The sequence below is a fragment of the Solanum lycopersicum genome, chromosome 10 (assembly GCF_036512215.1).
Source record: "Solanum lycopersicum chromosome 10, SLM_r2.1".
In the NCBI taxonomy this organism is placed as follows: Eukaryota; Viridiplantae; Streptophyta; class Magnoliopsida; order Solanales; family Solanaceae; genus Solanum; species Solanum lycopersicum.
Window position 1 is genome coordinate 879467 of NC_090809.1, and position 15143 is coordinate 894609.

The 15143-nt window shown below is 32.7% G+C and overlaps 3 protein-coding genes and 1 non-coding gene across 6 annotated transcripts; 2 read left to right on the plus strand and 2 right to left on the minus strand.

The window, feature by feature from the left end:
* The first annotated feature begins 216 nt into the window (after nucleotides 1-216).
* Nucleotides 217-4671, plus strand: LOC101244910 (probable calcium-binding protein CML21). The gene is made up of 5 exons (XM_010328912.4): nucleotides 217-601; nucleotides 2427-2680; nucleotides 2858-3060; nucleotides 3457-3631; nucleotides 4283-4671. Exons 2-5 carry the CDS (start codon nucleotides 2476-2478, stop codon nucleotides 4390-4392), a joined length of 693 nt encoding a protein of 230 aa, XP_010327214.1. The 5' UTR covers nucleotides 217-601; nucleotides 2427-2475; the 3' UTR covers nucleotides 4393-4671.
* Nucleotides 4672-4966: 295 nt separating this feature from the next.
* MYB80 (transcription factor MYB80) lies at nucleotides 4967-7188 on the minus strand. Its single transcript, XM_004248305.5, has 3 exons — nucleotides 6958-7188; nucleotides 6458-6587; nucleotides 4967-5943 (listed from the first exon to the last, which is right to left on the minus strand). The coding sequence occupies exons 1-3, from the start codon at nucleotides 7088-7090 to the stop codon at nucleotides 5196-5198; spliced, it is 1011 nt and encodes a 336-aa protein (XP_004248353.1). The 5' UTR covers nucleotides 7091-7188; the 3' UTR covers nucleotides 4967-5195.
* A 1532-nt stretch (nucleotides 7189-8720) lies between these two features.
* On the plus strand, nucleotides 8721-8793 carry TRNAF-GAA (transfer RNA phenylalanine (anticodon GAA)). Its single transcript has one exon. It is a non-coding gene; the product is annotated as a tRNA-Phe (tRNA).
* An 874-nt stretch (nucleotides 8794-9667) lies between these two features.
* On the minus strand, nucleotides 9668-13739 carry LOC101260579 (serine/threonine-protein kinase D6PKL2). 3 transcript variants are annotated; one of them, XM_004248278.5, is made up of 3 exons: nucleotides 13503-13739; nucleotides 11555-12598; nucleotides 9668-10670 (listed from the first exon to the last, which is right to left on the minus strand). In XM_004248278.5, exons 2-3 carry the CDS (start codon nucleotides 12517-12519, stop codon nucleotides 9794-9796), a joined length of 1842 nt encoding a protein of 613 aa, XP_004248326.1. In that variant the 5' UTR covers nucleotides 12520-12598; nucleotides 13503-13739; the 3' UTR covers nucleotides 9668-9793. The 3 variants fall into 3 exon arrangements, with proteins under 3 accessions (XP_004248326.1, XP_010327213.1, XP_069146540.1); XM_010328911.4 differs by having other exon boundaries at nucleotides 13164-13667; XM_069290439.1 differs by lacking the exon at nucleotides 13503-13739 and adding an exon at nucleotides 13383-13500.
* Nucleotides 13740-15143: the final 1404 nt, after the last annotated feature.

The window sequence follows — 15143 nt, forward strand, 5'->3', positions numbered from 1 at the left end:
GCACTAATTTTCTTAAAATATAATGAAGGATATCTGCGTATCACTGCGACTGTTCGATAGTGTGTATATATATATATATATATATATATTATTACGTTATGTTATAAATCAATTTACTAACACAATAATAACTTTTTTTAAAAAAATATTTAAAAATTAAAACTTGAAATATCTTATTAACGATACTATTAACACCAAACATACAAAAACAATCATGAGGATACATGGTGGGTGATGCGCAAATGTTGGAAAATATGGATCTTCCCACTCAAACTCCACCCACACAACACCTACAAATTTTTAATAAAAAAACAGCTGAAAATATTCTAGCCCCCCCCCACCCCACCCCACCCCACCCCCACCCACTCCACTTCCATTTAATTTTCATATTTTTCCTTAAATATCAGTTTTTTTTTTGGTCATATGGGTTCAGTTTATTAAAGCAGAAAAAGTTTTTTTTTTTTTTAAAAAAAAAGGTTCCATTTTTTTTGTAATATAATCAGCACAATATTTTTGTGCTTTTTCACTTTTGATTTTGTTGTTTTTCAGCTTAGAAGAAGACAGAGGAGAGCTTTTGTCTTTTTGATTAGCAGAATCTAAGGTTAGTTTTTTTTGTTTTTTTTTTTGTATATATATATGTATTTATTTATTTATATCATGTGTTATTTGTAAAGATTGAATCTTTAGGAGATTTTGAATATTTTTAGTTTTAATATTTCATAAATTTTTTCTTGAGTTGATGTTCATTTTTAGCTTTTTCTCATTGTGATTGTTGATGGAAAAGAAGGGAAAAAAAAAAGGAAAAAGAGAGAATTTGGGATTTGCCAACTTTTTTCCATCAAAGAAATAAAAAAAGAGTAAAAAAACAAAAAAAAATGAGATAGGATTGTTTTTTGTTTCTTTTGATTCTTCAATTTTAACTATTCATTAATGGTTTAATCAATAAAAGAGCAATCTTTTTCACTTCTTTTTGAGGATTTTCTTATGTTATGATATGAGTTTTTTCAAGATTCAATTTTTATTCAGCTTATTTTTTCCTGTTATTAACCTTTAATTTTTTCCCTTTTGCATATGCCATGATGCGCATGGACAACTTATCTCTAATTGGATTTTTTTATTTAACAAGAATTTATTCCAAAGATGTAAACTTTGAGCTTGCTTACACTAAGTATACCATTAGTGGGAATCAGTAGAATAGCCACATGCAATGAGTGGTTAGTTGAACATCCTTTGTCGATAAGTTATACTGTATATATGTCAAAATTACTTTATACTACGTAGGTTTCAATTTGTTTGTGTTACTTTCTCTTTTTGACAACTCTTTAATACTAAATTTTGATATGGCTTGTTTAAGATCACAAGATTAAAGGGAATTTTTCGTACATTTTACATGTCTTTAGTTTAAGACGATTCAAAAGTCCTCTTTAGGTTCTCAAACTCCGTGACTAGTCAAAACCAACCAAATAAATTGAAATAGAGGAAGTATATATTAAATCTTGAAGACCTTTAACGAAATTTTCGGTGGGAATTTGATTGTTTTAATGTCATTTGTATGAACTGAAAGTAATATACTATCTCCTGGTTTGACTTGTCAAGATTTCTGTGTAAATTGTTTTTGGTTATTTGTTGCTACCTCATTTGTGGGATTATATACTAGTTAAGTTATGCGTACATCCTACCGGCCTCCCCGGATCCCACTTGTGAGATTATATTGGGTATGTTGTTGTTGGTTATTTGTGTCGATAGGTCACAGTTACAGTTGGCATAGCAAATGTTTGCTGAAATGTGTATATATATCTATCAATTAACGAATCTATTATATCTCAATTCAAAGCGGTTATATGATTTTATGCTTGTAGCTATAATGCTAGTTGAATCTGTGTGCTATATTTGTTTGATTCTAACCACTAGTATGATATCGGTATTTCAATACAATTTTTATTCAGTCTCATCAAATGAAAAAGGGCCATATAATATGAATTGAACCTTGGAACTTATATTTTCCAACATAGCTTTGTTGTCTCTTTTGCTGTGATAAACCATCAATACTTATGATTGATGTAAATGGATTTTTCATTTGAGTTGAAAAAATATGCAGTTCCCTGGTTTAATTTATCAAGATTTCTGCGTAAATCGATATTCATCGCCATGAGTTTAAATCTGGCCGTCGACAAAAGCCTAGTGTAAATCGATATGCATCATCATGAGGGATGGGCGTAAAAGTATAAGTGGTTTTTGGTAATTTGTGTCACTTTGCTTGCTCAACAGTAACAGTTGGCATACCAAGTATTTGCTGAGATTTATATATCAACTATATGAATTAAGTGTTTACATGATATGCTAGTAGGAGTAATACTACTTGCATCTGTCTTCCGTATTCGTTTGATTCTAACAACTATAAGGCCTCAAATAACTTTACTTTACAGATTGGAGCAAATTATAGCCGAAGTTCAGCTCTCCCACTTTCGACTTATAATGGGAGGTGTATTGGGTAAGAATGAATCTCCCTCTAGTCCCAAGGCTTCTGTCCCAGAGACTAAGCTCGAGGCCAAAATAACTGAAGCGATGTTGCGGAGGGAAACTGAAGGAAGTTCCATAAGATCATTTGATAGCTTAGTCCTAAAATTTCCCAAAATCGATGAGAACCTGCGAAAATGCAAAGTTATATTCCAGGAATTTGGTAGGTTGGCTGCACGTCCTTTGTCCAATTTTTAATTGTATGATTTTGGTAACGTGTACTTGTATATAAGCACATTCTAGGATGAACTCTGATTTCTTCACTAACCGCTTTTTATATTTACAACTCCCTTTCTTGTTTAAAGGAAAAAGAATGAGAAGAATTCTGTTTTGTTTGTAGATGAAGACAGCAACGGAGCAATAGACCCGCAGGAGTTGAAACACGCTTTCAATAAGCTTGAAATTAATTTTACTGATGAAGAAATCAGCGATCTATTTGAAGCGTGTGATATTAATGAAGATATGGGAATAGAGTTCAGCGAATTCATCGTTCTTCTGTGTCTTGTCTATCTTCTGAAGGATGATCCTTCTGCTCTGCATGCTGTATCCAGCTCACAGTTTTTCTTTTTAACTCATGCTTTTTCAGAAATGTTAGGAAAAGAACATTTTTTTTCAGAAAACGACATTAGTTGATTACTTTCAAGTGAGATGGTGCTTTTCAAAGATTGTTCTCTTTTATGTTGCGCGGACTCTCCAAAAATATTGTTGAGTATGTATCAGATCCTCCAAAAGTAGTGCATTTTGAAGGATCCGACCCAATACGACGATTTTTTTGGAGAGTACGGACAACAGATTATCTGCTTACTTGTTCTCGTGGAGATGCATTCCATTTTCTTAGCATTCTGTAGCCCTTCATGAGGAACTACGTTAACATGTTGTTCCGATCCCCTACCCCCAGCCCCATACGAGCAAAGTTGTTTATTCCTTGACCACATACAGAAATCGCGGATGGGACTACCAAATCTGGAGGTAACATTTGAAACGCTTGTTGATGCTTTTGTGTTTTTAGACAAGAACAAGGATGGCTATGTAAGCAGGAATGAGATGGTTCAAGCAATTAATGAAACTATATCTGGAGAAAGGTCTTCCGGTCGAATCGCAATGAGAAGATTTGGTAAGTTCTCTCTCTCTTTCTCTGTGTGGGCGCATATGTCGAATAGCAATGCGAAACATATCTGTTTTTCTGCTGAAAACTAAGTCTTCAAAGAGTTGTAGCGGCTATGCACTGTTTGTTTAATTTCATACTAGAAAATGCAGAGTCTGCACATATCTTATGTACAATATGTCATAATTTAGGAAGATGTACTGAATGCTCCGGAATTATAAGTGCAGCAATCTTTATGGTAGAAAGACAAGTATGATGTGATTCACATATTTCTTTTCAGTAGACCAATTACTAAGCTTGTTATCAAAGAGAACTTGTGAAAATCTTCGTCAAAAAGAGATGCTCGAAATGCAGAACTAATCCCACCTGTTCTTGTGCATTGCTCGCCAATCTGATTTGGACGATATTTGTGCTCGAAGGATATGACGAGGACACTATTAATCTATAGTCTATTGACTTAATAACTAATTTGTTTTAGCTACTATTTTATCTATTTGTCCATCAAGCTCACGAAGATTTTAACGTATAATGAAGAAATAATAGTAGTTCTATGTTTTATAGGCTTTATCATGTTTAATCGGAAGAGTTTAGGTAAATACTCTATGAGTTTCCTCCCTCATATATTGCAGTCTGTAAAGCCCCCGTCTTTCTGTTTTGCAGAAGAAATGGACTGGGACAAAAATGGAATGGTGAACTTCAAAGAGTTTCTTTTTGCCTTTACTCATTGGGTAGGAATCGAGGACAACGAGGATGAAGAGGGAGAAGAGTAAGATTTCTCACAAAACTTTAAATATATGAAGAGCAAAAACGGAAGCTTCACAATGACCACGAACATAAGTTCCCTTGCCCTTTGCAATAAACAAGTTGTAACACCGGGTGTGTTGATACTTCTTATGATGATCACTCGTGTAAATGAAGTTTCTCTACTTCCTAGTCCTAGTATGCGAGTAGTGCTAGAGATATGTGTTGCAGTGAAGCAACATTAACTTCCATTTAACCATTTTGTACCATTAAAGTTATAAGTTTATGGATTTTGAGTTGTGATTTCATGGATTTGTGTATCCCTCACGCCTCGTTTGATCAGTGTGATCCTTTCAGGCTCTAGGAAGGAAATATTTGTGATTAATGTTCCAATTTTGACGTCTATATATCTGATGAAGTACATCTAACCTTCGATTAATGAAAGATTGTACACTTTGGTTTCTCCAGTTAAGAAGTTTATGATGAACTTGTTAATAGAGAAACCAAAGATGCACATTTATGTGAATTTAAGTGTTAAATATATAGTCAATACGAAAGGATGACTTTCTTTTCTGATCATCTTCAAAAGGAAAGAATGTCATATAAAATGAAACAGATAGGATTCTCTCTTTATTACTTCATTTCTTTAGATGATTTATAACATCCTTGCCTTTCTAGCTTCAAGTAGGCTATTACAATATATTTTTAGTAACTGTGGTGTCCAGGTCAGCTTACGCACACCTCGACTAATTTCATGAAATACCTGCAATATCTCCCACTGATACACAGGTACCGAGCAACTCTATCCACCCGCCAAACTCAACAAAACTCTTCAAACCATTGGATTCATTAGATCATCAGATGATATGTCCCACAAAACACAGTCAGTATTGAACATAGTTGTTGATCCATTTCTTGTTGTTACTACTATTTCTTTACCACTATCCTCACAATTATCATTGCTAATTTTCTTGTTCTGTTGTTGTTGTTGCTGCTGCTGTTGTTGTAATTCGCCTCCGCCTCCGCCTGCTGTGCATGTACTTCCACTACACAAACTTTGATTCCATGGTGAACCATCTTCATCATTAAGCAAATTAGCAAAATTATAGTTACTAAATCCTCCATTATCATGAAAATTACTAGATGTTGTTCCTCCTACACTTGTTTCCCAATTCTTATCACTTTCTTTAATAGCTCTTGATAATCCATACTTAATTTTCTCAATTGTGTTATTATCTTTATAATTATTATTCTCCTCATGCTTAACATGACTTGTACTTGGTGCATTATTATGAGTACTTGTCATATTTGTGAATTGTGTATGAAACTGAAAACCAATTCTTTTTTTGGTTAAAAGATGAAGCATTTCATCTTTGAAACAACCAAGTGCTGCTTCAGCCAAATGAGGGACTTGTGGTGGAGATAATGTTGTTGCAATTTCACTTATTAAGTGTGAAAATGGCTTGTGTGTTACTGGATCAATTCCCATACCAGATAATTTCTTTTTGAGCTTTGTGTTCCAATGGTTCTTCACGTCATTGTCTGTTCTACCGGGAAGTTGAGCAGCTATCACAGACCATCTGTTCGGTTACACGTTAAATCATACTTAGTTAGCAATTAATATAAGTTTCTATATGTTCCATGTTGCTCAAATTCTTCAAAAATAAAATAAAATTGATGAGAATGTGTCTAATCTTTCAAAAATAGCACTTTGAATATTTGACAAGTGAGCGACAATATTCTTAGAGAGTCTAATGCTACTAATAATGGAGGGCACAAAGGTAAATTACATTGTTTTGTTTTGAAACAATAGATAATTGAAAAGATTTGATATCAATCAGTGGCGAACGTAGAATTTTTAGCAAAATCTTCCTGATTATACTAAGGGGCTATGCAATCGATTACAATTAGATATATTGTTGAAATAAAAGGGGATTCATGGTCCAACAATAATAGGTGTCGCGGTGAGGCCAAAGAGGGCCTCTTGTAGAAATGCAAGGTAAAACCATAGTGAAAGGCGTAAAGTATAGAACAATAATCTCTCGTAAAAATACAAGATAAAACCAGAAGCTAAAATTTTAAATTTTTTTTTACCTATTGCCAAGAACAGAGTGAAGTGTGACAATGGTCTGTTCTTCTGCCTCTGAAAATTGGCCATGTTTGAGATCAGGCCTAAGGTAATTTGTCCATCTCAATCTACAACTTTTTCCACATCTTTGTAATCCTGTTCAAAATAAGAGGTAAATTTTTATATGTAAATATAATAAATCGCGAAATAGTAAATATTTTTTTATTGAAGATTATTATATTGTGTATATATATATATGTGTCAAAATTATCTTTTTTTTTTATGTATATTTTATATCTTGAATATCTTTAACGAAATTACTAATTTCTGATCCACTTATATCAATCTTGGTAGGGCGAGACTTTCTCATGCAAATTCAGATCAGACTAGATATCGAACACCGAAGAAAAAAAAGGTCTAGTGAGAGACAACCAAATGCTTGTGATAGAGCGTGTGTGTCCTTTATAAGAGATTTTGTGAATGGAACTGTATTAGTGGATAAATAAAACAAATAATCGAAACGAACCAGCATGTTTAGGAATGAGACGCCAATTACGAGTTCCATGTTGAGCAATGTAAGATGAAAGTTTGTGATCTTCCTCAGGAGTCCATTGCCCTCTCTTAACATTGTCCTTTTCACAACATGGAATTCTTCCCATATCTAAAAAAAAAAAAATGTAAATTTTTTTTTTCTTATGATGATTAAGTGAAAAGATGAATGAGTTTTTGAAGCTTTTTTTTATTTATTTAACTTAATGTTTTTTTTTAAAAAAAATAAAAATAGTAGAAATGTATATATAGTGTGTTAATGTTATGTGAGCATCAAAGGTGCATGACATTATTAAAGAATTCAACTATGTTGAGCGTGTGAGACATTGGCAGGTAGCCCACCCACAAGACACCTGGTCAACTCTTTTTCTTACTATGTGTTTGTGTGTGCACATGCATGGGGTTGACTATGAGCTCGGAAACAGATTCAGAATTTAAAATTTACGGTTTTAAATTTTTTAGCATTTTCTAAAAGTTGTTGAGGTTTAGCTTCGTAATTTAGAAAAAAAGTCGTTACTCTAGGTTCGATCGAATGTGGCTTTCAACTCCTTTTGCCTAGAGGACATCGTCGGAGGGTAATGTCGGGGATAATCTTCTGCTGGAGAGTAGGGCTTGTCTTGTCTTTGACTTCAACCGGTTGTGTTTCAGTGCTCGACTTGATTATTGAAGAAGCTTTTTGCCTTTGCCTTTGGGCTATGTATTATCCATACATAGTGTTTTGATCTAAGATTTCAATTCTTTCGTGTTTCAACAATACATTCAGAAATCCAAATCGATTTCAATGAAATAAACAAAATTCTAATAAATATTTATGGAACAACACTTAACAGGGCGAAGCTAAGGGAAGAAAATGAGTTTAATTGAATCATTTTTGTCCAATCTTTCGGTAGATTTAACTATGAATATTCATGAAGAAATAAATATCGAGTTCTTTTAATTTCTTTCATCGCTAACATGAAAAAAATTATTTTAACATACGAAAACATTCATGAAAAACTATACATATTATCAAATAGAGTAAAAATGATTATTTTTTTTTATCATATATAAATTATTGAATTTCCTTAACATAAATTAAAATAAGGTTAAAACCATTACTTGAATCATGGGTTTAGATACCTAAAGTATAATATTTTAGTAATTATTTTTGAACCCCTATTTAAAAATTAGTAGTATGTTATAATTAAGAATTTGGGTTTATTATAGTTTGGGTTATATACTATATGGTAAATTTATAAGGTTTTTGCATGAGTGGTACAATATAGTTCCTATCTCATGATTTATATATATTAAATACATGCATTAATTTTTTTTTACTAAGAGGTACATTTTTCATTTGCTATTAGAATATATTTATTTTACAAGAATGTCTGGTTGATATTTTCTTTATCATAAAGGGTCACTCTCTTTTGCATGAATCATAAATTTTATACAATTAAATTGAAAAAAAAATAAATATTTATTATTAAATCGAAAATAACTAAATTAAAAACTAATTTACACTATTCTAGTATGAGAAATTTGGATGAACTCTTCAGCTCTACCTAGCTCTGCGCCGTATATATATTCAACATCAAAGTATAATATTAAAATATATAAATTCTTTCATACTTAATACAGTTAATTTTAATATTACCAATAAATATTTAATGATTAGTTTTTTCTCACGGAAAAAAAAAACAAACTTTTTATTATGTTTTTTAACTTTATAAAGCTCAAATATATAATATTGATAACATAGCGGGGATAGCTCAGTTGGGAGAGCGTCAGACTGAAGATCTGAAGGTCACGTGTTCGATCCACGTTCACCGCATATCTTTTTTTTTGTATAATAATATAAACTTATCGTTCGAATAAAAGTATAATATTTGTAATTTTTATTTTTGTATAATAATATAAACTTATCGTTCGAATAAAAGTATAATATTTAAGTCAAGAAGAAATAAGTTGGTTACTTATAATTATCTTGATATCTATCTTTATCTGACTTGTTTTAGTTAATATTATATATTTTTTCTAATTTTTATTTTTGTACAATATAAAACTTAGCGTTATTTACGATTATCTAGACATCTAAATTCTTATTCCTTATTCTAGTTAACACTATTTGTTTGTCTCGAAGAAGGAAATACAAAATATGAACTTGGATACACGTCGCTTGTTTAAATAAAAGTATGATATTTAAGTCGAGAATGATACATTGGTTACTTACTATCTTTATCTGACTTGTTCTGGTTAATACTATATATTTTCTAATTTTTATTTTTTATCATATAAAAGTTAGCGGTATTTACGATTATCTTGACATCTAACTTCCTATGACTTGTTCTAGTCAACACTATATGTTTGTCTCTTGACATCTTACTTTATAGGACTTGTTCTAGTTAATACTATATGTTTGTCTTGGAGAAGGAGTCAAAATATGAACTTCAATACATATCACACGATCAAATAGAAGTATGACAGATATTTAAGTACACGATCAAATAGAAGTACGACAGATATTTAAGTAGAGAAGAATAGAAGGTACTAAACTCAGAGACATCTCAGCAATCAAAAGGGTTAAAAAGAAGATAAAAAGACCCACAAAGAATGTAAACAAGAACTGCTAACTTCACATTAACAATTGGTAGCATCAACACTTGCAACATTTGCCATACAACAAACTGTGTAACTGCTTTGATAACTTGCAACAACAAACAATATATGATCATCTTGATTTCACATCTTCAAAATGTTGTACAACTTCGTATGTTTTACTAACGAAAAATAAGATAATCGACTTTTACAAGAAAGAAAGAAACGAAACAAGTTCAAAAGAAATCAAATTCGAGATAGTTATCAGACTTTTGCTGGTATTGAACAGTTACAGCCACGGGTTTCTCACTAGTTGATGATGGCTGCTGTGCTGAGAATCTCTCGAATTCAACAGGTCTTGGGATCTCAGGAGGGCTTGCACAACGAATCAAAGCCCAGTTTACACCTTCGAAAAATGGATGCTGCTTGATTTCTGTAGCTCCTCTTTTGTATGCCAATCGATTTTGTGGCTCTTTCACGAGCAAGCCTCGTATAAGATCTCTAGCTGAAAAACTTACCACTGGAGATTCTGGAAAACGGAGGGGCTGACCTACAACATTGAAAAGTGTAGCTCGGTTTCCTGATCCCTTGAAGGGTGTCTTACCAAACAGTAACTCGTAAAGAAAGATACCAAAGGTCCACCAGTCCACTGCACTCCCATGTCCTTCACCTTTGATTATTTCAGGTGCTAAATACTCGTGTGTCCCAACGAAAGACATCGAACGTGCTCCAGTAGGCTCAGCCATAAGTTCAGGTAATGGGCTAACTTGGTTCCCTGTATCATTTTTAGATTTTTTTTCTTTCTTCGACTTACTAGAAAAGAAGCGAGGCCCAAAACAGGATGTAGTAACAGCACATGATGGCTGGATACAAGAGGGCTCAATGCATGTTGGCTGCACACAGTAACCGGAATTCTTCCGGAGTGGCTCCACATCAATAGACGACAACTTGACAAGTGTTGGACTCACAGCACAACGAAGGGAGAGATCAAAATCAGATAGCATTATGTGTCCATCTTCTCTAACAAGCACATTTTCTGGCTTGAGATCGCGATAAACAATGCCAAGCATGTGAAGGTATTCCATAGCAAGGAGGATCTCAGCTACATAGAACCTAAAATTTGAGATAAAATCAACACCTCATGGAATAATACCAACAGAATCTAAAACAAACTCTTCTCTTCCATTAAAATTGTAAATCAAGACAGGCAAAATTAGAGACAGGCAAACAAGTTTAAAGAGCCTCAATAAAAGGAATTAAGTACGCGCTTTCCACCTGGTAAAACATGAAGTTCATCAAATATATTGGTTTAATCTACTACGCATAAACTCAAACCAAATCCTTAGAGAACGTAAATAATATTCCCTATGTTTCAATTTGTTCGTCTTACTTTTCTTTTTAGTCCATTTCAAAAAGTATGTCTCTTTCGTAAAGGAAGAGCAAATTGCATGTGAAATTCCAATGCAGACAGTCCAAAAACAAAAAATGAACCAGTTACGTAACATAATTCAAGGATATTTATTTCTTACTTTATCAGAAAAACGTATTCCAAAAGTAGTTTAAAAAAAATATATTCTGAAAGTAGTTTTAAAAAAACACATTCCAAAAGTATTCCTAGCTGTATATGGAAGAAGTTCATTTTATGTCAATTTCTTGAGCAACGAAGTTCAGAAAATAACAAGTGGTAGTCTATAGAATTCAAGATTTCGCATCCTATTATAGCTATATCCTGCAGAGATAGCTATTTATTTCAAGTTAGTAGAGATTTAACACTACAATAATTGAAACAAGAAAAAGTTGCCCATAAGACTTACACATGTGGCGAATCTTTGTCAACACTAAAGCAATTAATAGTACAAACCACGGAACACCAAAACCAGGCAAAAATACTTCCAGATAAAGAGAGCATACCATGTTAAGACTAAGAGGTTTGAGATAAACAACTTATCAAGAAAGTAAATAAATCAACAAAGAGGTTTCGGATAAAGTAATCATACTTCACAGCTTGTTCAGAAAAATGCTTCCCTGGTTGCCTCTGACGAAGTGTGTGCAAGTCACCTCCTGGGCAAAACTCCATTACTAGACATGAAAACTTTTCTGTCTCAAAATGGGTATATAAAGTTGGTAGAAATGGATGGTCCAAGGACTGCAATATCTCTCTCTCCGTTTGAGCACGTAGCAATTTCTTACGGCCAGCTAATGATGCTTTATCCATGACTTTCATTGCAAAATAACACTTTGTTCCACACAGCTCCGACAGATAGACACTTCCAATATCACCACTTCCCAACTTCTTTAGCAACCGGAAATGTCTCAAATCTAATGTTCCATCTTTAGCTCGAATAGCTTGAATGGCTTCCCATCTTGAGTCATTAGCTTTGTGGGGTTTATTAATAGTGGTGCTAAAGCTGCTGCAAGTACTTTCATCACTTACATCGGTGCTTGTGCTTCCCCTACAGATGCTGCTCTTTCCACTCTCAACAAAATCAGCTCGATCGCTAACTTTGGCACTTCCACTTGTTTTTGCAAGGCTACCGGCCCCATCACTGACTTTGGCTGGGGCTGAGTTATCCTTGATGTCTCCATTTCCTGATGCCTTCTTTTCCTGATCAACAGCGCACTGCGAGCCCTTTGCTTCACAGAGTGCGGAAGCTGCACCGCTTGGAGCATGCTTCAGATTTCCTAAATATAAGCTCGAATCAAACTTATCAACCAATAAGTCGGCAGATCCTACTTGCTGATAGCTATTTGACTTCTTTTTGGTTGTTGCTTCTGCCATAAGTTGCTTAGATGCAACTTCTCGATCATTGTGTTGTAGCTCCTTCGAAGTCGTGCTCCCAGAATTGATACTTTTTGAAACTTGGGAAGGTGCTGATCTCCGAGGATTGCGTTCTACTGCTTGAATTCCAGCTGACTTATTCAGCTTTTCCAGTGAACTCTTGACAGAAGGTGTTGACGCCATTAAATTGAACAACGAATCCTCAATGCAGTCTGGTCAACCAAGCCCATAACACAGCGTCCAAGTTCACTTCATGTACACCCTAGTCATCAGCAAAAGAGATCGTGATCAAAAGCTCCATAAACAGCATAAAATTCCCAAGTTTAAAAGTATAAAACTTTATTAAACACAATTAAGAGACAGAGAGAGAACTTGGAGGACAGGTTATCCATAGGATGAAATGACAATAAATCAAGATAACATCAAAACTGTTATAGAGTGGAAAACAGATAAAAGAAACTATTCGGCGATTTGAGAACCATGAGGTCTCAGGTTCAAATTCCAACAAAGACAAAAAAACACTAAGGTGATTTCTTCTCATATGTCCTAACTCCTAACCTTGGTGGACAAAGTTACCTAGAAGCTGTTGGTAGCTGGCAAGTATAACATGAAATTAGTCAAAGGTGCACGCAAAAATAAGAAACTACAGCAATAAACAACAAAAGACATTTCTGAGCTTAAAAAATAGATCTTTAAGCAACAGGACAAGCACACTGAGATATCTATGATGACTTCAAAATCCACAATAATTAACCAATTAACTGCACAGACCCAAAATCACAAGTAGTGCAAACAAATGTCCAAGAGCTAAAATCACAGTAATTTACCTCAAAAGCCCAAATCTTTTCTTAGGACCATGAAGTGAACCACAACACCAAATCATAAAATGCATACATTCAACAGCACCCAAAAGCCATTTTTAACACCACAGAGCATAAAACTAACACAACCCCACATAGATAAACAAGAAAAGCAATACAGAAGGGTCAATGAAAAAGTACACAGATCTTGTGCCAAGACATAAACTTTTTTCAAGAAAACCCTACCAAAAGGATCAAATAACAGCCCCATATGCTAAAAAACAAAGTAATGAAAGAAACTCATCCAGAAAGATACAGGGACCATTTCCAAAATATATAAAAAGAAAGTAGTCTAAAGAATTGTACCTGAAGTGTCACAAAGATCAAAACTTTTTAGGGTCTCTCTCTGCTTTAGCAATGGGGGATTAGCAGCACTACTGTTGACAGAGATAAAGAGAAAGGGGGACCTCCAAAGAAAACTATGTGGAGAGAGAGAAGAAAGAAAAGAAGTGCTTTTTTTGAAAGTGTTGAAAGAAGCTTTGGGGACTTTACCAAACAAAAAATACACTTAATTGTATGGGGAAGAGAGGAGTGGGGTGTGGTGGGGTTTGAACTTTTTCTTTGTTTATCTAAGCATAGTTCCGATTAATTACATCGTATTCCAGAAGTTTCGTTAATTACAATAGTATTTAGGGTTAATTATATTTTAATTTTGAAGTTTCCTCAAATACAATATTTTTTAGATTTTTTATTAGTTTCGTATACATTTTTTGGTTGTATGATACATTAATATTCAATGAGATATATGTATACAAGAGGAGATAAGAATATATACGAAAAGGATGGAGATATATTCGAGAAAGGATATAGATGTATATCTTAAAATGATAATTTTTTTTAGAAATTATGATATTTTAAGTTATGTATTTATGCAATATATTCTTGTCAACATCTACGCCGAGCCAATTAAATATGAATATGGGTTGAATTTTTTGAGAAAATGGACACAAACTTATATAAAATTTATGTGTTTTTAATCTGAATTATCATGTGTACATTTTTTTATATGAATTATCACCAACTATTTATTACAATACACTTTAATGATCCGTTATTCCATTTACTATTTGAACAATGATGAAATTTCAGATAAAAAAGCGGAACAATCATGGTTGAGGTGTGTTATGATAAATAGTTGGTTCAAATAGAAAAACTAAACACTCAATAGTTTAATAAAAAAAAACTTACAAAACATAACCATTAACTCTTTTTTATATTAGAATATGAAATGATCTATAACAAAAACAAATTTACAAACTAAATAATAATAAAAAATATTTATCATTTTACCGCAATTAAATTTTATTGTTGTGTCTAAGCTTTTCATGTTCAACAATTTTCAATGTATTTTGTCCCAAACACAAGAGTCTGAATCAACATATGGGCCACCACAGTCTCCAACCTGTCTCTCATGCTTTCAGTATATATTAAATCATATTTAATTTAATTAACTAAATACATAAATAAGAAAAAAAAATTCCTTCTTTAATCTAATAATACTTTGATGATAATAATATGTCAAACATTAAAGAAAACCTGTTGACTATTGGATTAAAGGGAAGTAAAAAAGAGTCAAAAAAAATTGAGCAACTTTGACTATTAATTTTTTATTTTTTTTATTATACTTTGACTGATATTAACCATTAGAAAAAAAGATCTTATTTTCATATGTATCCTATATAAGGTTAATTTCAAATTTTACTTAGCTAAGAAGTAAATTTTGAGTTTTTCTTAAAAGGAGTTTGAATACGTGAAATTCATCAAATTCAAATTTTGAAGTTTATTAATGACAAAACGAATACGAAATGATTTTTTTAATAAATAAGGATGAATAAAAAATGTAATTGAGAATAAAAATGAATATTTTTTTTTAAAAGAAATAAGGAGATAGAATTTGATAATATTATAAATTGGTAATTATGGTCCAAGTTAGGTGCAATATTTTTA